Below are 25,701 nucleotides of genomic sequence, written 5' to 3'. Positions count from 1 at the left end.
CGCAAACTCATCTATTTTAAGGTGCCCCCAACTCATGACTCAGCTGAATGCAGAGGTTATATAACCTCAATAGGAAAGGTCACCATACCCAAATACCAGGCATCAACTAGAGGCCTTCTAGCACTGGATGGTGGAACAGTGCAGTGGAACAACACATTTCAAGTTCAATCCAGTACCAGAATTGGTCATCCAACATTAGAACATGATGTCACTGATTGTCTCATGGCTGTATACAGTCAAATCCTTGCAAAAATGTTCCAACTTCCCTGTAAAATCCTTTAATTTTCACAAAAATCCACAGTGTGCCTTATAATCTGGTGCACCTTATGTATGAATTCTACCAGACTCCGCTGAAGTTTCTCAAAGACTAAGGCTGGGTGCAGCAGCATTAGCATTAGCCGCTAACCAGCTAAACAATGCTAGTTCTTTTGCCATTCTGAAGTAAGTATATTGGACTGTAGTCTGCATGTTTGCCGTGTTAAAACAAGCTACGTTGGACGAACAGCTAGCTGATATTGCTAGCTGAACCGCTAGCTGATATTTGTAGACGAACCACTAGCTGAGTTACACGCACACTCTGGCTTTTTCAGTCTAGCGTTATTGAGCGGCTTACGCTAATGCTGCTGCACCCAGCCTTAGTGCTGGAGAAACTTCACTGGAAATTCACCCTTCCCTAATCTAGGCTTACTGTAAAAAAACTGAAGTCCTTTAATCACCCAAATAAACAGGTTTTAGGAGATAAATCTGTGTAGATCATCATCTTTGAAAGAAAATGTTTTTTTTGTTTACTTAGGTGCTTCCCCATTAGAAGGAAAACATGGTGACACCCTTGCTCACTTTGATGTAGGCATCCTTACTTGCATCACTTAATTTGCCTTATGTTTGCAAATAGACCAGAAAGTAGACGTTCATTAATGGTCGCCTTATAATCTGAAAAATATGATAGTCTTTTTAGGAGTAAATGCTTTGAATGTTGTAAATAACATAACACGATCATGCATAACATAGTGACCACATTCTTGTTTTTACACCCGTTAAACATCTTTCAAGCTCCAAAGAGCATATATACAGTAGGTATAGGACTTGTTAAAGGTTCTGACACTTTTATACAAAATGTTATGCAAAAAAGTTAGCGTTAGCTTGTGCTAATTAGCAAAAGAGAAACAAGCTAGTTTATGATTAACTGCAATAGAAGCACAAAACTAATTATTTAAAAGTACTTATATCTATCTCCCTCATCTGCTGACCTGCCATGGACAGCAGGTACAGATCCCTCCCTCAGAAGAAGTCTACTGGCTAATCCTGCTGCTTACAGCAGGTGAGGGGTGGTGCCAAGATGGTTCTATTCAGGATTCCTTATTGTGATGTCACAATAAAGGAGCTATCCAAACAACTTATAGAAGCATTAAATTGCTGTATTTATAGGGGCAGTCGAGACACAAGTTCAGCTTTGTGAATGTGGCCAGTTCTTATAAATGAAAAGTATGAAGTGAAATACTTCGCCTCCCACACTTTTATCTAATCTCTGTGACTAAAGACGTTTGGATGGATTTTACAGAGAGCAGAAATGCTAAGCTAAATGTAGCATCCAGTTCCATCAGGCTGAATCAATGTCTCTTAGCCTAGCTAAATGATTTATTAGACGTTATTCTATAACTGTCACTCAGAATACATAGCACACATACTGGAGCTCACTGATATTTCTGGAGCGACTCCTGGAACAGAGTCGATCAATTAATGAGCCTCATTATCTGCCCCAACCTTTGGACTGAAGCAGCTTGTGTGTGTGTGTGTGCGTGTGTGCGTGTGTGTGTGTGTGCGTGTGTGTTACTGTGTGAGTAGCTGAAATGAGTTTGTGTAGGATTCTAAATTTAGTTATGGCTAACACTGATTTATTACACACTTAATACATGGTTAATAAAATTCAGTGTACTCAGTATGCAGTCAATGTGTCAAAATGTGTGTGTTTGTTTTGCTATCTCTGTGAGGACCCAAAGTCCCCACAATGGCAGGTCCTCATGAACACTTATCCAAGTGAGGACATTTTCATCATACATTTATATGAACAAAGCAAAGCAAAATAATAGGTCCTCAGGTATACAGTAAAACAACTTTTACTTTTACTGTGTGTGTGTGTGTGATGGTGGCACTCCCTCACTCCGTCAGTGTGATATAATTGTTTTACAGTCTTCTTTTCATCTCCTTCTTCTGTAATCTAACAGCTAGGTGTCTTAGACACAAAGGTCGAGGACACACACACCACACACACACACAGTATCACACAAACTTACTTGCTCACATTTCATCACATTAAGGCTTAGTCTTCCAGATTGTGTGCCTGCTGTGTGTATGTGTGTTTCTATTCTGTGGGATTCTGGGAGTCTCTTGTGCTGCTAAATTTCTGATTTTCTGATCAGCTCTCGCTTTTCTTTTGGCTTCTTTTGAAAGATCTCACTTACTCTCTCTCTCTCTCTCTCTGTCTCTCTCTTTCTGTCTTTTCTTTCCTGACTTTCTTTCTCTCTCTCCGTCGCTGTTATGTTAAGGTTTAAAGGCTACATAATGTTATACACTGACATGCCTTTATTATTGGATGTACTGTAAAAGGCCAAAGCCAGTGTACCATGACTTTTGTCACATCCCATGTAAGGATAAAAATGCTGCATTGGTCTGTGGGATATGTGTGTGGGGTCTCCTGCATTGAATGTGGATGTAGTGTCCAAATCAAACCTTAAACTGAGCAACCTGCACAGTTTTCAGCTTCACTTACAAGATAGCACCTCAGAACTTATACAGGTACGGGTGTTCCCAAGCCGTTTCCTGAGGTAACACTTAGGTAACAAAATAAACTAACATACTGCTGTCCCATGACTTTTGGCACACTATTGTACAGTACAATAGACTAAACAACCAATTGGATATGTATTTATTTATACACAGTTAATTACATTTGAATAATATTACCACCAGTCTGCACTTCCAACTGTTTCTGTCTCCTCTAATAATAATCATAGCATCACTCAAAGAATGCTTTTTATAGCACTTTTAATTATTTATTATTTCTCCCTAAATTAGCTAGGACGATTGTTCCATCCATGCCACAACACAAGGAGGATGAAGACTAGCATTGCAGAGTAGCACCGCAATCATAGCGCTCTCGGAGGAAAGTGCAGCGACTCGGTTCTGATACATCAGCTCACAGATGCCTTGTGCTGATCGACATCACCCTTTGGAGTGATGAGGGGAAAGAGCACTATCCACCCACCCAGAGAGAGAGCAAAGCCAATTGTGTTTTTTTTAGGGCTTTGGCAGCTGATGGCAAGCTGCATGACTGGGATTCGAACCAGTGATCTTCCAAACATAGTGGCAGCGCTTTAGACCGCTGGACCAGCACCTTACTGACTTACTTTTTACCATTAGTAACTTTTCTGAGGTAACACTCGCACTCTGTCTGTAAAAGTCTTTAGTACATACATACACACACACACACATACACACACACACACACACACACTGGTCCAGTGATTCAGTGGCATGATGCCTTAGGGAGGAGAGAGAGAGAGAGAGAGAGAGAGACATTCTAAAGAGAAGGAACGTGATCATCAGCTCGTGTTGTGTTAAACTGCTGCCCTCCAGACAAGAGAACCATACACCTAAGTACCTAACTGTGTCTGTGTGTGTGTGTGTGTGTGTGTGTTTAGTAAGTATGCATGCGTGAGGGCGTGGAGGTTGTGCCATTGTGCCCTCTCACACACCCCCAGCAACACTCCAGCCCTGGCTATGTCTGTTCAGCTCTTCCAGTCAGGCCTGTTTAACCACTCTTACCAGCTTCCTTACAGTGTTACTCATAAGGGCACCTCACTCTACACGTCTTCCTGATATTCAGCCATTCAAATTCATTTCTGACAGGAAGCCTCTTTTCTCTTTTCTTTTTTTATAATCACTTTAAAATATATTAAATGCAGAGCTGCTTATACGCACAAAGCGAATTATTTAAAAGTACTTATATCTATCTCCCTCATCTGCTGACCTGCCATGGACAGCAGGTACAGATCCCTCACTCAGAAGAAGTCTACTGGCTAATCCTGCTGTGAACAGCAGACAGAAATGGAGATTCTTCAACTGATCTAGTGGGTGGGGCTCTGGTGGGGCTCGACAGGTGAGGGGTGGTGCCAGGGTGGTTCTATTTGAGATTCCTTATTGTGATGCCACAATAAGGGAGCTATTCAAACAGCTTATGGTATAGGGGCAGTCGAGACCCAAGTGGAAACCACTTTTTCTCCACTCTATTTTGTTCTGATTTTTTTCTTTGCCTCTACAAGTTCAGCTTTATGAATGTGGCCAGTTCTTATAAATGGAGAAACTGCCGAAATAAGAAAAAAGAATAAGGACAGTTAGGACAGTATAGAAAAAGCAGATTTAAAGAAAAAGAAACATTATGAACAGAGCATTAGTAAAAGTACTTAAACTGCTCTATCAAATAAGTGATAAGTGAGTGTAGTCATCTCATTGTTCTCTTTTTTGCTGTTCTAAAAAAATACACACACTACACTCACACATGCTCACACACGCACACACACACACACACACTTGCATGCAAAAATCTGCCCTCTTCTTTTACTCTGGCCTCATCTCCCTCATGTCCCAGCCTGGCCCACATGTCCCGGGGTGCTTGCGACAGCCAATCAGAATCTCTGATGCGTCTCCTCTCCCTTTGGAGAGCCAATCAGCATTAGTGTGCCCAATCCCCTAAACATAGGCCTCCCATTCAGCTCATTCCAACCCCAGCTGACCCAATCTCCTCTCCTCACACTGCCCATCTCTCTTTCTTTATCCCTCTCTCTCACTCTCTCTTCCTCCCTCTCTCTCTTTATCCCTCTCTCTTGCTTTCGCTCTCTCTCTCTCTCTCTCTTTATGCCTCTCTTTATATCTCTATCTCTCTCTTTATCAATTCAATTCAATTCAATTCAATGTAGCTTTATTAGCATGACTGTGAATTACAGTGTTGCCAAAGCCTTATAACAATTAACAACAATGGTATGAACATACATAACAGACATAATAACATTTATAACAGAAAGTAATTATGATTATTATAATAATTATATCATTTATCAATAATTATAATTATATTATAATAATCATTTTCTCTGGGATGGGCTCTCTCTCTCTCTCTCTCTCTCTCTCTCCCTTTCTTTGTTTCTCTTTGATGGAATTTGGATCTGATTAACCCTTTAAATCCCGCCAACACTGATTACTGAATAAGTATCAGAATTAAAGTCTGCAGTTTAACATTTATAATAAGCTGGTATCAGTGGTCATTAATTTAATGTGAATTTAATTTCACTTTGTTTTTTATGTTTTTGATGTTTCTTGATAGAAATTACACACTTGAAAGTGATTACTGGTAGTTATTGACTGTCTAATTAAACATGGAATTAGCTGTGTAATTCACTGTGCAGTCCACAGTAATTGACTGTGTGCTCCAGTGTACACTGATGTGACTAAATTCATGGAACAGTCAAGTGTTACCTTAGGGGACAGCTTGAGAATGCTCATATTTGTATACGTTATGAGGTAGTATCTTTTTTATGAGGTAGTGAGTTGCCTCATGAACATGCTGCATGATGTTCAGCAATTAAAGAGGATGTGTGTGTGTGTGTGTGTGTGTGTGTTGTTCTTCTTGCGGTGTGTGTTGGTATGATTTGAGTGAACAGATGGGCGGTTAGTTTGAGCAACCTGACTGTTAAACTGCAAACGTTTCTGTAGTTTAGCCTGCGTGACACACACACACACACACACGCACACACTCTCTCTCTCTCATTCATAGCATTCTCTCACACACACACATTCTCTCGCACACACACACACACATTGCTGACAGGAAAAAGGCAAAAAAGGGAAAACACTACCTACTGCAGATACAGGGGGTTGGGGAGAGAGGCAGAGCAGAAGAGAGAGAGAGAGAGACTGAGAAAGATAGATGGAGAGGGAGGGAGAGAGAGAGATAGAGATAGAAAAAGGAAAAGACAGACAGGCAGATATATAGGAGGGGAATGGCACACCAGGAGAGAGAAAGACAAGATAGAAGGAGAGAGAGAGGCACAGCAAAAGTGAGAGAGAGAGAGATAGAGAGAGAGAGAAAAGGAGAGCACAACAGGGAAGGAAGAGAGAGAAAGAAAGATGTTCGGAGTGAGAAAGAGGCACAACAAGAGACAAAAAGAGAGAGAGAAAGAGAGATGTTGAGAGAAAGAAAGAGACAGTGAGTGAGAACTAGAGAGAGAGAGAACACACACTATGAGAAAAAACAGTGAAGAAACAGAAAAAAGAGTAAAATAAAAAGGACAGAAAGAGAGAAAGAAAGAAAGAAAGAAAGAAAGAGAAACAAAGGCAGAGAGAGAATAGAGATAGAGGGAGAGAGAGACAGTGAGAGTGGAAGAAATATGGAGAGAGAGAGAGATTGGCACAGCATGAATGTGAAAGAAAAACTAAGGAAAGAAGAATGAGACAGTAAATAGTGAAAAAAGGGGAAGTGATGGTGGAGAAAGAGATGAAGAGACCCTGGGAGAGAGAAAGAGAGAGAGAGAGGGGTCATTCAGCAACATTAGCCCTATAAATGGTCATAGTGTAATGTTATTTACTATAATAAGAGAAACAGAGAGTGAAAGAGAGAGAGAGGGAAAATGAACAAACTACACAGAAAAAGTGACAGACCAAAAGGCCAAAAAGGCCAAAGAGAAACTGAGAGGTAGTTTAGCAACACTATGGGGTAATGATAATTACTAAATTGAGAGAGAGAGATGAATACAGAAACAGAGAGAGAGAGGGATGTAAAACGAGTGAAAGGCTGTTTTTATAGACGAGTCTCTGAAATGGAGCTGGAGTGCTAGCGAGTGTAGGAGAGTGATAACTGAAGGTTATAATTATACTGTCATTGCTTTGGCCGCTTTGTGTGAAGAACAGCCGTTCCAGTGAATCCCGCTGCACTGCGGCCAATCAGAAAAACCCTACAATAACACAAACCACAAAAACAACCTCATTATGCTGCAGGAGTGAGTTTAAAAAGCCCAGCAGCCCCAAAAGTGATTCCTTCTGCCTCTTTATTTAGTATTCTCAGTCAATAATACCATGTATCAGTGCAGTTATCTCACTTGTGGAAATTATACTGTATGAATTAACAAAGCTGAATTTTTATATGTATACAGCTCTGGAAAAAATAAATAAGAGAGCACTTAAAAATGATGAGTTTCTTTGATTTTACCAAATTGAAAAACTCTGGAATATAATCAAGAGGAAGATGGATGATCACAAACCATCAAACCAAACTGAACTGCTTGAATTTTTGCACCAGGAGTAAAGCAGCATAAAGTTACCCAAAAGCAGTGTGTAAGACTGGTGGAGGAGAACATGCCAAGATGCATGAAAACTGTAATTAAAAACCAGGGTTATTCCACCAAATATTGATTTCTGAACTCTTAAACTTTATTTTATTTTATTTTAGAAAAATAATAAGTTATGAGATGTTATCTTATGAACTAGGTTGAAAACTGGCCAGTGTGTTTATTAACACTAAATTGATTTTTTTTATTATTAGTTTAAATGTAAAGATTGGTGTCAGAAGTGGTTAATTTAATGTTGTGCGCCCACTAGAGGGCAGTGCTGTTCAGATCCCACTGTTTTGAATGCATAAAAAACAATTTTATAAATATTTGTTTTTTATAATAATACAGTATATTGCATTTATGTTGTATTTAATCGGAACCCCAGTATCATGTTGCATATTGTATCGCCAGTATGTTCTCGCCAATACACAGCCCTTGTACAGCAACATGTAAGGGTTAAATTGGTGGGCAGATCACTGCCAGAGGAGGTGTTGTGTAATTCTGATGAGAAGGAAGCTTGGAAGCGTGTGTGTGTGTGTGTGTGTGTGTGCACACTTACGGGTGATGTATGTTGACAGAGGAAATGACTCAAGCGAGGCTGGTAGACACTGAAGCGTTTTCCACCAGCAAACACATCAATACACATATTAATCAATGTATTGGAGCAGTATAGCAGAGTGCTTAACTCCTGTATACACACTCTAAAAAACAGAGGTACGATATGAGTACTTTTTTGTACTCGAAGGTACATTCTTTATAATTGTACCCTCAAAGGTACAATATTGTTCTTTACAGGGTCAGATTTGTTCCCTCTGAAGTACAAAGTAATTTCTAACAGCAATAAGTACAAATTTGTACCATTTAACCAGCCAAAAGGTACATTCAGTGTTCTGCATCACTGTACTAATGAACAATATATATTTAAATTGCACATTTTTTATTTGAAAGCCAGACAATTTTGTATCATCAAGTTTTTGAGCCATTTTTAGTTGATGACAATGTTTATAATCTTTATAATCTATACTGGCACAAAAACCATGGGTACAAAAAAGTACTTTCACTGAAAGGTACTTTTTTGAACCTTAATATAAGGTACAGCCCCAGCGACAAGCTTTGTACTCTTTTAAGTACAAATCTGTACTTATATTTCTTAGAGTGCAGTACAGTATGTTACAGTGTGTGATAACGTCTATTGTACACTGTATTAATACTGCATAGGCCTCACTTTCCTCTTTAAACATAGAAAAAAATAAGAGACCATTTAAAAATGATGAGTTTCTTTGATTTTACCAAATGTAAAACCTCTGAAATATAATCAAGAGGAAGATGGATGATCACAAGCTATCAAACCAAACTGAACTGAACTTTTGCACCAGGAGTAAAGGCATAAAGTTCTCCAAAAGCAGTGTGTAAGACTGGTGGAGGAGAACATGCCAAGATACATGAAAACTGTGATTAAAAACCAGGGTTATTCCACCAAATATTGATTTCTGAACTCTTAAAACTTTATGAATATGAACTTGTTTTCTTTGCATTATTTGAGGTCTAAAAGCTCTGCATCTTTTTTGTTATTTCAACCATTTCTCATTTTCTGCCAATTTTCTGACAATATTTTTATTTGGAATTTGGGAGAAATGTTGTCCGTAGTTTATAGAATAAAACAACAATGTTCATTTCACTCAAATATATACCTATAAATAGCAAAATCAGAGAAACCGATTCAAAACTTAGGTGTTCTCTTATTTTTTCCCAGATATATATATCCAAATATATGTCCAAATTATGGACCCCCTTTTTCAAGGAATACGTTTAGCTATAGTACAGTAAACTAAAATTAAAACAGATGTGTTTAAGCACTTCAGCATTGAGACCAGTGCAGTGGAAGAACTGAGTTCTCAGAAATGATGGTTCTCCAACCAATACTTATTAGGGATGAGTTGAGGAATTGGGAGGGTGCTTATTAATGCTTTTGTCGCTGAATGCAATCAAACCCTCACAGAAAGTCTTTCTTGCACAGTATAGACAGTTACTCCAACAAAAGCAGCATAAACTCTCTTTAATTTCGCCTTGATTTCAGAGCAAACAATGAATGAGCCAAAAAAAGGAGCCTGAAGTGAACTCAGTTGAACTGAGAGCGAGAGAGAGAGTGATTAAGCTGGAGAGAGAGAGAGAGAGAGAGTCAGAGAGAAGGGACAAGAGAGAGAGAGAGAGAGAGAGAGAGAGAGAGAGTCAGAGAGAGAGTCAGAGAGAAGGGACAAGAGAGAGAAAGTTAGAGAGAGAGAGAGAGTCAGAGAGAAGGGACAAGAGAGAGAAAGTTAGAGAGAGAGAGAGAGAGAGAGAGAGAGAGAGTCATGCTGAGCCGTTGGCAAGTCTGTCTGTCACCTCACTGTCTGACCTGCACACAGACCCAGACACAAAGTGATACCAGCTGATGCTGTGTGTGTGAGTGTGTGTGTGTGTGTGAGTGTGTGTGTGTGTGTGTGTGTGCGCGTGTGTGTGTGTGCATGTCAGTCCCTCCATCTAGTTCTGCATTTATTATATTTACTTACTATATTTTTAGAACTGAGCACATTTTGTCTTTTTTGCTCTTTGAATGTAACTTGTAACCATTTTTGCCATTTTTTATTATTTAATGTTTTTTTCAATAATGACGTGAACTTTTTTTGGGTACTTGCACACGGGGTGTATATTAGGTCACAGTAATATCGTGGTTTAAAAAAAATCTGTATTGTGATAGTATATATTTTTGTATAATTGTGTGTTTTGCATAATTGTGTTTGTTTGCAGTTTATATTAATGCGCTATATATACAGCACTTCATGATTTTTTTATGTTATAAAAATTCATTTTGTTAAAATATTATTATTATTTTATACCAAATCAGACTTGTTGTAAGTTAAGTGTTTTTTTGAAAAACAAAGACAAAAGATTATTCAATATTCAATTTATGTGAAATAGTAATGATTATAATAATAATAATAATAATAATAATAATAATTTATTATTATTATTATTATTATTATTATTATTATTATTATTATTAATTATCACTATTATCACAATATGGATTTTTTTTTATCATTATTACTGTCACAATATATAAAAATCTGGCTTGTGGTTAATTACTGTTGTTTGGAAAACAAAGACAAAAAATTACACAATAGTCATTTTTTTGAAATAATAATAACATAACAAATAAAAAATACTAAACTGAAGAATATTTAGTGCATGAATATAAACTGCAAATCTACACCGTTATACAAAATACTCTCACCACTATTAACACAATATTGATTTTTTTTTTTTATCACAATATTACTGTGCCACGATTTATTATAATCAGACTTGTGGTAAGTTAATGTTGTTTGAAAAACAAAGACAAAAGGTTAAAAAAAATTTTATTTCTATTAAATAAAATGATATTTTATGGTTTATTTTATTGCATGTGTTTATTGTTGAAATAAATCAAATATTTAAGATTTTTTTATATTCAGTATTTATTGATATCGTCAAGAACGATATCACAAAAGATCCTGAAATTTTTTATTTTAGAGCCTTATTTCTCACCCCTATCTTGCAATTGTTTCCCCTATTTTTTACACTGTAAATCTAATTCATGTCTGGGATCAGCAGCTTAAATGCTAGCAGACAGTGGATGAGAATTGCAGTAAAGGCTGGAGGATCTGACCTCAGATCAGTATAATTACTTTATTTTATCTATCTGTGAGCGTTAAACATTAAAGTGGATGCGGGCGCTGGATAATACAGAGTGAAGTGATAAGATTTGCTCCTACTTTGTTTCAATGGAGTGTTCATCTTATGGTTCTCAGACAAGAGCTGTAGTGAAGTGTGAGGCAGTAAGGCAGATTTTTTTTTATGGTAAAGAGTGACTCACTTCAGTAGCCTTTTCTTTTTAACAATATGCTTGTTACAATATGCTTTCCATTCATAAAATGGGATATTGTATTAGTGGTATCTTTAAGAGAATAAAGGTATTTTTCAGTCCTGCATAGTTTTTAATGGGATATATTAAATACACTTGAGGAATTTCACTGTGTGACGCTTCACAGCAGACACAATGGTAATCAGAGTTTGGCGCAGCTGACGCGCGGGGTCATATAATATAACATTTGAATGGTTTAAGCTTTTTTGCGCTTTTTTGCGCTTTTTTGCACTTTTTTGCGCTTTCTCAAGAGCACTGTCTACTTTAGTGTCTAACCGGCAAGCTCTGCACATACCCAAAAGTGGTCCACTGGTACTGGTCCACTATGGACTTCCTCCCTCTAAAGATGGTCTGCGGACCACTAATCAGTGCTTTCCCATCCCAAGAGTAGTCTATCTCCCATTCTCATTGGTTGAGAATCCCTGATTTAGACCATTCTTATTTATTTTGATTATATGTGTGGGTGGTGTGTAGAGTCTTGAAATCCCTTAACTCAGGAAGAACAAGGTCAGGGGTTGGCAATAGGCGGCCCACAAGCATGAAACATCTGGCCCATGAGGTTGCTTTAACTATAATGAACGATAATGAAAAAAAATTAATTAAATGCTTCTATAGTAAGCTTTTGTTTACATTCCTCCCCATTCTCGTTTTTCCACCCATTGTTGGGCTCCTTATAAGGGTGTTTTTTTTCCTGGCTTTGTCCCAATTCACTAGCCGGGGCAGCGGTAGTGTATTGGGCCGCGACCCTGACAACACAAGCACCCTGTAATGGCTTTGGAAAATAGCTGTCCCACGGCCAAACTTAATTGCCGACCCCTGAACTACAGTAATGTATGACACAATAAAGGGATGGATTGATTTTGGCTTGACTTAAATACATCTGTCTTTCTGTCTCTCTCTCTCTCTCTCTCTCTCTCTCTCTCTCTCTCTGCAGAAGCTAGCAGCAGAGTGTCAGAGTGCGGGGTACACCGGTATCCTGATCCCATATAAGTGTGATCTGTCCAACGAGGAGGAGATCCTCTCCATGTTCTCCGCCATCAAGACCCTTTACCAGGGGGTCGACGTCTGCATCAACAATGCCGGCCTGTCTCATAACGAGCCGCTGCTCAGCGGCCGCACTGACGGCTGGAGGAACATGATCGACGTGAGTCATCTGCGTGAAACTATATCATATATTATACATAATAAATGCTCATCAATGTGCTTTTGCTCACATTCGTGCAAAGTCACATTTATTTATTATTTGTAAATGTATTTAAAAATCAGGGTTTTTGGTAGGTCCCGGAACTTTTTTCCTATTACCTGATTATAACCATCGTGCTTCTAATCCACACAAAAAAATATTTTATTCATATATTTCATGTTTTAAAAGTATGTTTTAGCATGCTCAGTGCACTTACACATTCTCACCACAAATGTACGGACTGTTACATTAATTATTGCACTTTGCAACTATTGTTGACAGTGCCCTCAACAAGTATTAGTGTTAAGAATGAGATCAATGGGCTGTTAAGGGCTTTATTGAATATTATTTGTTTTTTTTTGTTGTTTTTTTAATTTAAATGTATTCCCATTTTCTCCCAATTTAATTAAGCCAATTGTTCCACCAATTCAGCCACTAGTCTCAAGTGGTACCACAACACCAGGAGGGTAAAGTCAGACTCCGCCTCTTTTTGAAGTAGCATCACAGCACACTCGGAGGAAAGTGCAGCGACTCGGTTCTGACACATCAGCTCACAGACGCCTCGTGCTGATCCACATCACCCTAGGAGTGATGTGGGGAAAGAGCGCCATCTACTCACCCAGAGAGAGCAAGGCTAATTGTGCTCTCTCAGGGCTCTGGCAGTTGATGGCAAGCTACATTAACAGGATTCGAACCAGTGATCTCTTGATCTTAGTGGCAGTGCTTTAGACCACTGAACCACTCAGAGCTCCATTATTTGGTCTTTTATGTGATCCTGTAAACGATTCAAAATCATTACATTTGTGAAGACAGGCTATTTAAAGTATTTAACATTTGCTTTTTTCCCACAATATGTCCACATGTTTGTGAAAACACCCCTCCTAAATGCAGTCAGCTACTTTAAGTTGCACCTGTTGCTGACACAGATGTGCCTTAACAAGTATTGCCAATAGAATAGGACTCTCTGTAGGAGTTAAGCATTAATCTATTGTTATCATTCCTAATAATGAAGCCCCCAGAATTGAGCAGTGGTGCAGTTTTAGAACTGTGTTCTCTGGAATGATGGAGCTCCATCTTCACTACCAATAAGTGCATGGTGTAGTGTGTATCATATATCACATATGATACAGTAATAGAACTCCCTCTGTAATGGAGTGGCCGACTGTATATAGAGTGTATACGTTCACAATCAATATGGTCAGATAGAGAACCCAGCATTACTCTCATCACCGATGACTCCTACTTCCCCTCAGCTATAGATCTCTTTCACTGCTGAAGTTAATGGAGTGTGATTAATGGGGTGTGTTGCTACAGGCATGCTAACAGTCTTTTTATCACCTGTGTGCTGTGCTATATGTGGTCGTTCCGGTGGCTTGGCGGCAGCAGAGTGTGAATTGAGTAGCTGCTGTTGTTATATACACTGTTTCTACACCCAAAATCCATTTTTTCCATCTCTATTGATCATACAGTAAAAAGACACGTTGTAGTTCTATTATAATTACAGACTGTAGTCCTGTGTCTGTTTCTCTGTATACTTTAATATTATCCTTATATCATCCTGCTTTTTAGTGCTCAGAACCACACAGAAGTGATGTGTTTGTGTTATGTGCTGTGCAGCAGTGCTGCTGGTGGTTTTAAGCACTGTGTTCTTCACTCACCGTTCTCCACTCTATTGCACACTCCTACCTATAGTAACTGCTGTTTAAGATGCTGTTTAAGAACTCCAGCAGCACTGCTGTATCTGATCTACTTACTGTATCATTAGCTCAACACACACTAACACCTCATACACCATCAGCATGCTAATCAGTGTTAATTACTGCAGTGCTGAGAATAATAATGACCCACCACCCGAATAATAATAATAATAATAATAATAATAATAATAATAATAAAAAGAAGAAGAAGAAGAATAGCTGATCTGTGGTGGTTTTCTCTCCTGTGGGTGTCACGTCTTGGCCCTGTCTCATGTCTCTGTGTGTCTTCCCCACGTGACCTGTGCTCCCCTGTGTCTCCCGTCTCAGTACTTTTCCACCACTTGTCTCATTTGTAGCTCCGCCCCTTCCCCAGGTGTTTCCAATTATAGTGTGTTTCCTGTTTCTTTAAATAGCCCTCCTCTGCCACTTTGTCTCGGTCGGTCTTTGCACTAACCCCTGTTGTTTTGTCTCTCCATGTTTCTCCGTGTCTGATAGCCCTAGTCATTGCTCCGTGTTTACCTCTGTTTATCTCTTGTGTATATTTCTAGCTTTCTGTTTATTTCCATTGTTTTCTCCCTTGCCCTGCTTAGTTTAGTTCTCCTTGTCTAGTTTAGCTTCTTGTTTATTTCCTTGTGTATATATCCCTGCCCAGTTTTGTTTTGTATTTATTCAGTCTCTTGTTTGCTTCTTTGTTTATTTACTCACGGTTTGTTTGTTAGTTATTATTTATCGAGTTTAGTTCCTTGTTATTATTCCCTGTTTGTTTATTATTGTTATCTCTAGTTTTTTTATGTTCTCTAGTCTCCCTCGTTTATTTTGGTTTATTATCTTTGTTACGTGTTTACTTGTTTCTTTGTCTATCTTTGTTATTTATTTAATAAATTATTTATTTATTTCGCCCTTACCTGCACTTGCGTTCGTCTCCTCGTCTCCCTGCCTGGGTCTTCCTGACAGTGGGGTTCTGAGCATTAAAGAACTGAGTGAAAGGAGAATAATAATAAAGTATACAGGGACACAGATACAGAACTACAGTCTGTAACTACAGTATAGAACTACATAGTGCTCCTATATGATTGGTGGTGCTGCTTAAATGGACAAAGATTATTCTGCTATAGGTGACTGTAGTTTTTCTAATGTCTAATGTCTTCTATAGGCAAATACGTTCCTGTAACAGGAAGTTCAAAGGCTAACCATGACCGTTACCTCAGTGACCAAACAGGACTAGTTTTGCACTTTCAGTTATAAGGCGAAACATTTAAACACACTGTACAAAGTCAGAACTGGTTTCTTAGCCTTGCTAATGTTGGAAACCCCTGTTTTTCTGTAGTTCTGCCCTGGAAATGTACATAAACACACACACACACACACACACACCAGCACACACTCTCTTTAAGGATTCAAGGATTCAAGGAGATTTTATTGTCATTCGCATCTTATGTGGTACATGAGGTGGAACGAAATTGTGATCTCACGATCCAGTTTACACCCAAGAGCTGTTATTAATAGATATATAGATAAAAGTACAATAAAGGAATACAATAAAAATAGAATATACAAAATAGTTAAAGATAAATACCCCAAAATGAAATAAATAGAAAGAGTAGACAGGTTGCAGCAACAAGTCCAGAGTGCAAATGTGCTATAGCAGCATGAAATGAATTAGAGCAGTAGAAAATAAAGTGTCTCAGTGCGGGTAAAGTGACCGTGTTTGTACAGTAATTGTCCTTGTGTGTCAGTGCAGTGTGTTGTTAAGTGGAGTTTAAGAGTCTTACAGCTTCCGGAATGAAGCTGTTTCTCAGTCTGGTTGTTTTGCACTTGATGCTCCGCAGCCTCCGTCCTGAGGGAAGCGGGACAAAAAGTGCGTGTGCTGGGTGGGTGGGATCCTTCCTGATGCAGGTGGCCCTCTTCCTGCATCTGGAGGTGTAGATGTCCATGGTGCTGGGGAAGCTGACTCCAACAATCCTCTGTGCAGCCTTCACCACCCTCTGCAGAGCTTTCCTGTCTGCAGCAGAGCAGCTTCCATGCTGCTCTGCTTGCCATGGCAACAAATGCACATGCATGGGGAATGTTTAGCATCTGGGCTGGAGAAGTCCTGAATGGTGATCAGAGCAGGGTTGTGTGAATCAGTGTTGAGGTAAAGACTAACATTCACACAATAAAGAGGAAATGCTGAGGCCTCCAGGCTCGTATGTGAGAGTGATAAAATGTCAGGCTCTTACTTAAAACCTTAGAGAATCTTTAATTCAGTCTTAGAACCTATTTACACTAAACACTAAATCTTATATCTGGCTAATGTCCAAATAGCAATTACCTTATTTCTCAAGAGAATTAGTATACGTTAGTACATCTAGTACATGTTTTGTGCATTTCCAGCTGAACAAGGTGTACTTTTCCTGTCGTTACGATAGCAAAGACACACTGACGTGTGATGATTTACATGTGAGTCGCATTTCTCTGTTAAAAATGAAAATCTGCGATAATAGGTGTGCTTGATCACCGGTTTATATATTGCATTTTGGGTCCTGACACAGTATTTATTAATCAATGTGTTGTGAAATTCTTCTTGTATTCTCACAACTTCTTAGGTGAACGTGCTTGCTTTGGCAATCTGCACGCGTGAGTCCTACCAGTCCATGAAGGAGAGAAACGTGGACGACGGACACATTATCAACATCAACAGGTCACTGTCTGCTTCTCCAGCATGGTGGAATTGTATTTCTTGCTTTTATGATACAGTTACAGGTGTAACTCCTGCTTAAAATCCTCCTCTAAAAAGCTTCCAACAGAGGATGCACCACAGTATCCTACCCTTGAAGACTTTTAGGGATTTTACAGTGACATCACTGTGGACACGCCCACAGAACACACAAGCATACCTTATTTAATGAATGAATGTTTTATTTACTAATATACTGTATATTTTTTATTGTGTATAAAATAGCACAACTTTATAAAAAAACTGGATGCAAGTGCAAGTTGGTTTCATTAGTAGCCATACTGAAATCAAACAAAAAAACAAACAAAAAAAAAAACACAATGACTATGAAACAAACAATAAAGACTGTAAATCAAACAACAAATACTAACATAAACAGAAACAAAACAAACAAACAAACAAATGAAATTAATAAATAACAAATAACAAACAAGAACAAACAAAGCACAACTGTGGGTCAAAAGTCACAACAGAGAACAAAGAAAAAAAGGAACACCTGGGGAAGAAAACAAGGGGGCGGGGTTACAAATCAAATAAGACACAGGTGGGAACACTTATGACAAGGAGGGGCTTGGGTGGAAATCAAAGAGGAATAAAACAGAGCCATGTGCTAAAGAGCACACGATGAGGAAAACAACCAAGAGCACAAGACAGGAACAGAAAGGACCAAGAATTAAGAAACCCGACAAACATGGGCTAAGGTGTTAACATTTTTTAATTTATTAAATTATGCCTAAATATATTTCCTGCTGCTGCTATTTAAAAAACCCTACCACTGTAACACTGTAATCTGACTTCAAATAATAAGAAATCAATTATCTCTATTCATAAGTGCTTTTTTGCCCTTTTTCGGCTTAATTTTAGTTGCCAAGTATTTGTTGTATTGCTTCTTTAGACCACATCACTGAGGTAATTGTAGTGTGTTTGTGTGCAGTATGGCAGGGCACAAGGTGATGGCGAACGCGGACGAGCACTTCTACGGCGCCACCAAATACGCTGTGACGGCCCTCACCGAGGGGCTCCGACAGGAACTGCGGGAGGCTAAAACACACATCCGCGCCACGGTGAGATAAACACACACACACAGATAAACAGCTACACAGATTCAGAGACTGACATAGAGATAACACTCACACACACACACACACACATCTTTTCCGAATACTCTGTCACAGCACTTTAATAATCGTAAACCACAGTTTTTAACACTTTTAAAACTGCAAAACACCTCAGACACTTGCTGAAGTGCTTTCTCACGCAGTTAGCAAAGACAAAACGTCTGCTAGTGCAGATTTCAGCTGCCAAACCTACTTTTACTCACACTTACAATGCCAGGAAGCAAAGAAGCAAGTCTGTTTGATATAAATTAATTTAAGGTATTATATACAATTATGGCCTCAATATATATCAGTGGCATGCAATGTAGTCTTAAATAAGCAATAAAAACATCTATCTATCTATCTATCTATCTGTCTGTCTGTCTGTCTGTCTGTCTTGCTTTACCTCAGTTTCTATCTGTCTGTCTGTATGTCTGTCTCGCTTTACATCAGTCTCTGTCTGTCTGTCTGTCTGTCTCGCTTTACCTCAGTATCTATCTATCTATTTATCTATCTATCTATCTATCTATCTGTCTGTCTGTCTGTCTGTCTGTCTGTCTGTCTGTCTGTCTGTCTTGCTTTACCTCAGTTTCTATCTGTCTGTCTGTCTGTCTGTCTCGCTTTACCTCAGTATCTATCTATCTATCTATCTATCTATCTATCTATCTATCTATCTATCTATCTATCTATCTATCTGTCTGTCTGTCTGTCTGTCTGTCTGTCTGTCTGTCTGTGTCTCTCTGTCTGTCTATCTATCCATTTGTCTGTTTGTGTCTCTCTATCTGTCTGTCTGTCTTGCTTTACCTCAGTCTTTATCTGTCTGTCTGTCTCACTTTACATCAGTCTCTATCTATCTGTCTGTCTGGCTTTACCTCAGTATCTATCTATCTATCTATCTATCTATCTATCTATCTATCTATCTATCTATCTGTCTGTCTGTCTGTCTGTCTGTCTGTCTGTCTGTCTGTCTGTCTGTCTGTCTTTCTCGCTTTATCTTAGTCTCTATCTGTCTATCTGTCTATCTGTCTATCTATCTGTCTATCTGTCTGTCTGTCTGTATCTAACTAAAGCAAACCAGATGCACCAGAGAAATGCCTCGGCAACTCAGCTACATTAAAAAAATGTTTTTTAATTCTTTAGGATTGAAGTAGCTGTCATGCTTATGCTAACTGTGAATGTTAATGCTAATGTTTTGTTTCTCTCTTTAGTGTATATCTCCAGGCATAGTGGAAACCGAGTTCGCCTTTAGGCACCATAATAGTGATCCAGAGAAAGCTGCAGCTGTGTATGAAAGTATAAAGGTGAGCTGTGGAAGTTTTAAGCATTGATGGTTTTATACACAGTAATAAAAGTTAAGTCAAAAGTTTGAACACACCTCTTCTCATACAGTGTGTTTTATTTCTTTTTATGACTTTTTATTGAAAACTATATTAAAGCTATACAGAAACACATGCAGAATTATTCTGTAAACAAGAAGTGTTAAACAAACCAGAATATGTTTTATATTTTAATTCTTCTAAGTATCTCATTTATCTTTGAGGACAGATCTGCACACTCTTGGTATTTTAATCTCAGTTTCTTCATGAGGGAGAGTCACCTGGAATAGTTTTCTCAGCATCTTGAAGGAAGGAGTTCCTGGAGGTGCTGAACAATAGTTGCTGCTTTTTCTTCACACTGTGAAGCTCCAGCTCATCCCAAATCACCTTAAATCACCATCTCAGTTCATCAGGTTTAGATCAGGGGATTGTGTGGGATTGACAAACACTTTATTTAATATTATAAATAAATAATATATTCAATTACTATGTAATTTCATATGTGTCTCTTAATTGTTTTCATGTCTATAATGTAAATCTACAAGGTAGAAAATAAATTAAAGAAAGAAATAAAGAAAAGCATTCACTGAGAAGGTGTGCAAACATTTAATTGGTATATTCTAAAAGCCTGCATTTTTTATTTGTGCTGTTTTCTTCTATGCAGTGTTTGAAAGCTGAAGATATAGCCAGTGCAGTCAGATATGTTCTCAGCGCTCCTCCACATGTTCAGGTGAGTCACAGAGGAAAATCTACATCTGTCATTAGACTGAATTGTGAAACTGTTTGTTCTGCACTTGTAGCCTGTTTTCATTTTGTTATTGTTATTGCAAATCAAATCACCAAATTAGATTTCCAACTGCAGAGACAAATATAATCAAAACCTTACACACCCCATTACCCACCTCTCTCTCTCTCTCTATATCTCTCTCTCCAGCATAATATAAAATCTCTGTAGTGTTCTGAGATCTGCTTGCTTGAATGAGTGCTTTTTGTCATGACTCAGTAATAAAATGGTGGTAATACAGACCATTTATTGTATTTAAAACCTCAGGAATATAATCAAGAGGAAGATAGATGATCACAAGCCATCAAAGCAAACTGAACTGCTTGAATTTTTGCACCAGGAGTAAAGGCATAAAGTTATCCAAAAGCAGTGTGTAAGACTGGTGGAGGACAACATGCATAGATGCATGAAACTGTGATTAAAAACCAGGGTTATTCAACCAAATACTGATTTCTGTACTCTTAATGAAGATGAACTTGTTTGAAAAGCTTTACATCTTTTTTTGTTGTTTCAGACATTTCCCATTTTCTGCAAATAAATGCTCTAAATGACAATATTTTTATTTGAAATTTGGAAAAAAAATGTTGTCTGTAGTTTATAGAATAAAACAACAATGTTCATTTTACTCAAACATAAACCTATAAATAGCAAGATCAGAGAAACTGATTCAGAAACTGAAGTGGTCTCTTATTTTTTCCAGAGCTGTATATTCAAAAATGTTAATTAAATATACTATTTGGCCAAATGTTTTGGACACCCCTTCTAATAAATGTTTGTTTTATATACTTTATTTTGCACATATTGCTGACACACATGTGCAAATGCACATATGCTGACTCTGTGGAGCAGATAAATATAAACACACTATCTCGCTGACTTTACTGTCCCTGAATGCAATTAAATTCTCCAGAATTTAGTAGAAAGGCTTCCCTTGACAGTAGAGACAGTTTCTCCAACAAAATCAATCATCAATTCTTTTTAATGCCCTTTATTTTGAAGAAACAGTGAATGAAAAATGTGTCCCAATACTTTTTCCCCATGTATTGTACATCGTTAAATATTGCTTTTATTTTTTTAAACATGATTCCAGTGTCAATAGTGTGTTTAATCGATCATCAGATTCATTTACTGTAATGTTAGGAATGTGAAGTTATGGAATATTTGATTGTCTATGTTTTCATGTGTTTTCTCTGATCCGTGTTCATCCTCAGATCGGAGATGTGCAGCTGCGGCCGGTGGAACAGGTGTCTTAGCAACAGTGATGATGGGCAGAGCGACGTGTCAGAGGAGAGGACAGAGCCAGCAGCAGCAGCAGCAGCAGCCGTGGCTCTCTGGCAACACCTGCTGGACTAAACATGTACAACACCTAGTTTTAAAACAAACAGTGGATTTTTGAAGGGAATTTGGGTTTGCTTTGTGGAAAACCAGGGTGGAGGAAACAGTAACAGATCACAAAATCCGATGCCGAGCGAGAGTGGTCCGTTTTCTTCCTCCTACATAAAGGAGAGAGAGAGATAGAAGATTGGTTCTGTTCCAATTTACAGATACACTGCTGCCTCAATGTGAACAGAATTCTTTTAGTACGGGGAGTTGTTGTTTTTAACTGGAAACGGAACGGGGGCTAACCAGATCGCGTACGATGATCAGACAGAACCCGTACCGACCACCTTTACAGGAACAAAATGCCGTCAGTTGCACATATGAGTTTCTTTATTTGTTCTTAGGTCATATAACATATCTGTTTTTTAAGAAGTGAAGGACAGGAAAACACCCAATCACGTAACAGTAACAATTATAATTAATTATATATACAGATAACACTTACTGACACAATTATAGCGAATTATACAAGACCCCATTCACACCTCATCACTTCTTGCATCTTGAGTATCAGAATTATATTAGGATAAGGCAAACATAAAATAAACTTAAAAATACAAGTGTAAACACATCCAAAACACACTTAAACAGAGCTGACTACTAAAGAAAAAATGACTTCAGTAGGTAGTCTGAGACATGCTTTAAACAGATACAAATCCAATCACTCAAACAATAAACTTCAGGAGGTGGTCTGAGCCACATTTAAAACAGATACAAATAGGGTGACTCATGTTCAGAAGGTGGTCTGAGATACACTTAAAATGCATACACATCCGATCACTCACACGACTTCAGAAGATGGTCTGAGACACATTTAAAACTGAGGCAAATCTGATTATTGAATCAATTGTAGGGGGATGATCTGAGATGCATTTAAAACAGATACAAATCCAATCAGTCAAACAAAAAACTTCAGGAGGTGGTCTCAGACATGCTTTAAACAGATACAAATCCCATCACGCAAACAAACTGCTTCAGGTGGTGGTCTAAGACACATTTAAAACAGATACAAATAGGATCACTCATGTTCAGAAGGTGGTCTAAGATACACTTAAAATGCATACACATCCGATCACTCACACAACTTCAGAAGATGGTCTGAGACGCATTTAAAACAGAAACAAATCCCATCACTCAATCAAACTGCTTCAGGAGGTGGTCTGAGACACGCTTTAAACAGTTACAAGTCCAATCGCTCAAAAAAAACTTCAGGAGGTGGTCTGAGACACAATCAAAAATAGATACAAATCCCATTACTCAAACAAAGCGCTTTAGGAGGTGGTCTGAGCCACATTTAAAACAGATACAAATAAGGTGGTTTGAGATACACTTAAAATGCATACACATCCGATCACTCACACAAGTTCAAAAGATGGTCTGAGACGCATTTAAAACAAATGCAAAATTCTGATTTCTGAAACTATTGTAGAAGATCATCTGAGATACATTTAAAACAGATACAAATCTGATCATTTAGACTACTTTAGAAGGTGGTCTGAGACGCATTCAAAACAAATGCAAAACTCTGATTTCTGATACTATTGTAGAAGATCATCTGAGATGCATTTAAAATGGATACAAATCTGATCAATCAATCAAACCACTTCAGAAGTGGTCTGAGACACATTTAAAACAGATACAAATCCGATCTCTCAAACCACTTCAGAACGTGATCTAAGACACATTTAAAACAGACACGAATCCGATCACTCAAACACCTTTAGAAGGTGATCTGAGGCGCATTTGAAAACAAATACTCAGATTTTTTAAATAATTGTATTAGATGATCTGAGATGCATTTAAAACAGATACAACTTCAGAAGTTGGTCTCAGACCGACTAGCGATTATAAACCAATCTTTTGTTTTCAGGATAAAACCCAAATACTAGTTCTCTTTGAAGTGACCAGGTGTAAATGGGGTCTAAATGTCTCATAAAGGCTTTTAACACATCTCTAAAGTTTTAAATCAGTTTTATGTAAGTTTTATGTACAGTATGCTGGGGTTTAGGGGTTTCACACCATTATTCGGATATAAGACTGAATTCATATGACTGAATCAAATTCCAATATGGCTGCACAGCAAATATATAGTACAGTTTATCACAACTTTTGTGACTCATTAAATCAGTTGTACACACAGTACTGTCCAATGTCTATCTGTGGACATACTTCATTGTGTTTGAATGTGATAATTACTGTATTGTGCATTGTTATCCCTATTGGTATGCCTAACAATGCTAACTAACACTGACAATCGGGAACATTAGGAGTGGGACATATTTGTTACCATGTTTTTATTTTTATTGTTACCATATTTTCATATGAGGCGCACCAGCTTATAATGCGAACTATCAATAAACGTCTATTTTCTGGTCTATTTTCAAACATAAGGCACACCAGATTATAAGGACACTAGTACTACATTATGTGACACTAGTAAGGAACAAGGGTGTTGCCATGTTGCTGTTCTAATTTAGCAGCTCTTGCCGCTGGGGGGTGGAAGTGGTGGGGTAACTAAAGCAAAGCTAAGCTAAGCTATGTAAACAAAACTGTAATTAAAAAAAAAAAACATTTTCTTTCAAAGTCAAATGAGAGCTGGATGTTAATCTACACACATTTCTCTCCTGAAAACTGTTTATTTTCGTGAGTAAAGCACTTCTGTTTATTTACAGTAAGCTTAGATTTCCAGATTTCCTCTAAGGCTGGCTGCAGCAGCATTAGCATTAGCGGCTAACCATTAGTGCTAATCAATTCCTCATGATAGCACTACGCTATGGAACCCTAAGTGTTCCGATAAGCCTGGGCGATATCAGCTAGCGGTTTGTCCCATGTAGCTTGTTTCAACATGATAAACGGGCAGGCTACTGTCTGATATACTCGCCTCTGAACAGCAAAGGAGCTAGCGCTTACCGCGGTTAGTGGCTAATGCTAATGCTGCTCCAGCAGTGCTAGCCGGGGTTAGCAGCAGGCTACAGTCCGATATACTTACCTTTGGATGGCGAAAGAGCTAGCGCTTAGCGCGGTTAGTGAGTAATGCTAATACTGCTGGAGAATTGAACTGAAACTCCTGTAAAAAAAAGGACCTGACTGTTAAAATTCATACATAAGTGGCACTGACAAGTTTTGGGAAAATTTAAGGATTTTAAGTGAGTTTTATAGTGTGATAAATACGGAAGAATTGCCATAAAACACTGGAAAAATATAGAAAAACAAGTGGTACATACTGTCTGGACAAGAGCGTCAGCTTAACACTATAAATGCAAATATAATATTTTGGCAAAGTCTTTAGCAAACTGTTGTTTGGAAATGTTTTAAAAGAATGTCCCATTTTTCAAATGATTAATTAGCTTCAATGCTGTTAACTTGAGCGCCACCTCAATCCCAGCTTCAGCATGCAACTTCTAAGGAAGGCTACATAAGCCTTCATTAAACCAATATAACTACATATCGAACAAACTCCATATCAAAGACTTGGTTAATTTTTTTAGCATTTGGCTGCTGCTTTTCCACACTAATAGCATGTTGTGGAGTTTGCCCTCAGACCAAAATCTGCTTTAAAAAAACACCTGTCAGTGTAAGAAAAAAATTACAGATGTGTTATAAGACTTTGTAAGGCACCTCGTAATGCATTATAATTGCGTTATGTTAAGTGTTCTACTGTTCAATGATGATTATTGTGTTTTTTTAAGTGTTCTAACCTTTGATTGTAGCTAAGAGTTTCTCATAACTTTCTCATAACCAGAAATGGATCCACCTGTAATTCGATTTCCATATTTTAAACTTTTCAATCCAGTTTGCCGAGTCTAAAGTACCGTAAGCATTAGGCATTAAGCTCAATGCCTGTTGCTTCAAGAGCTTTAAGAGCTTCCTCAACTGCACACCAGCGAAGAGTTAAAGAGTTAAAGAGCTCACGCTCGTTCATTTTCTTTAAAAACCTGCATCATAACGTGCATGATGTCAAACAGGAGAATGAAGTGCGAGTGAAGTACCTCAGTATCATGAAATCACATTATAAATGTAGTAAAATTGGTTTTCACTTCTTGGACTCTCGCTGAAGGATATAGTAAAACACTGACACCATTTCCTAGGATCATGTGACTAACTTTCATGTGTGCACATTTTAAAGGAGTCCTTCTTTTGCCGAGGTGTGTATGAACATGGCTGAAGTTCTCATGAATTAAACTTTAAAAGATCATTAGAACTGAA

At 38.1% G+C, this 25,701-nt stretch overlaps 1 protein-coding gene across 4 annotated transcripts in view; it reads left to right on the top strand.

Annotated features, from left to right (window-relative positions):
- dhrs11a (dehydrogenase/reductase 11a) overlaps positions 1–25,701 on the top strand; it is a 63,031-nt gene extending 37,330 nt beyond the window's left edge. The window contains exons 2-8 of one of the 4 annotated variants that reach the window (XR_007425111.1): positions 12,257–12,466; positions 16,788–16,882; positions 17,853–17,982; positions 19,224–19,316; positions 19,996–20,061; positions 21,327–22,235; positions 22,810–25,701. Coding sequence is in view for 1 of the 4 variants with exons in the window: in XM_022665732.2 (XP_022521453.1) it covers positions 12,257–12,466; positions 16,788–16,882; positions 17,853–17,982; positions 19,224–19,316; positions 19,996–20,061; positions 21,327–21,368 (636 nt within the window). In the remaining 3 variants the exon portion in view is untranslated. Of the gene's footprint in view, positions 1–12,256; positions 12,467–16,787; positions 16,883–17,852; positions 17,983–19,223; positions 19,317–19,995; positions 20,062–21,326 lie in introns of all 4 variants that reach the window. The other 3 variants (XR_007425107.1, XR_007425106.1, XM_022665732.2) reach the window with 3 other exon arrangements.

This window comes from Astyanax mexicanus, chromosome 1 (assembly GCF_023375975.1).
Source record: "Astyanax mexicanus isolate ESR-SI-001 chromosome 1, AstMex3_surface, whole genome shotgun sequence".
Lineage (NCBI taxonomy): Eukaryota > Metazoa > Chordata > Actinopteri > Characiformes > Acestrorhamphidae > Astyanax > Astyanax mexicanus.
This window is presented reverse-complemented; position numbering and strand designations above follow the sequence as displayed.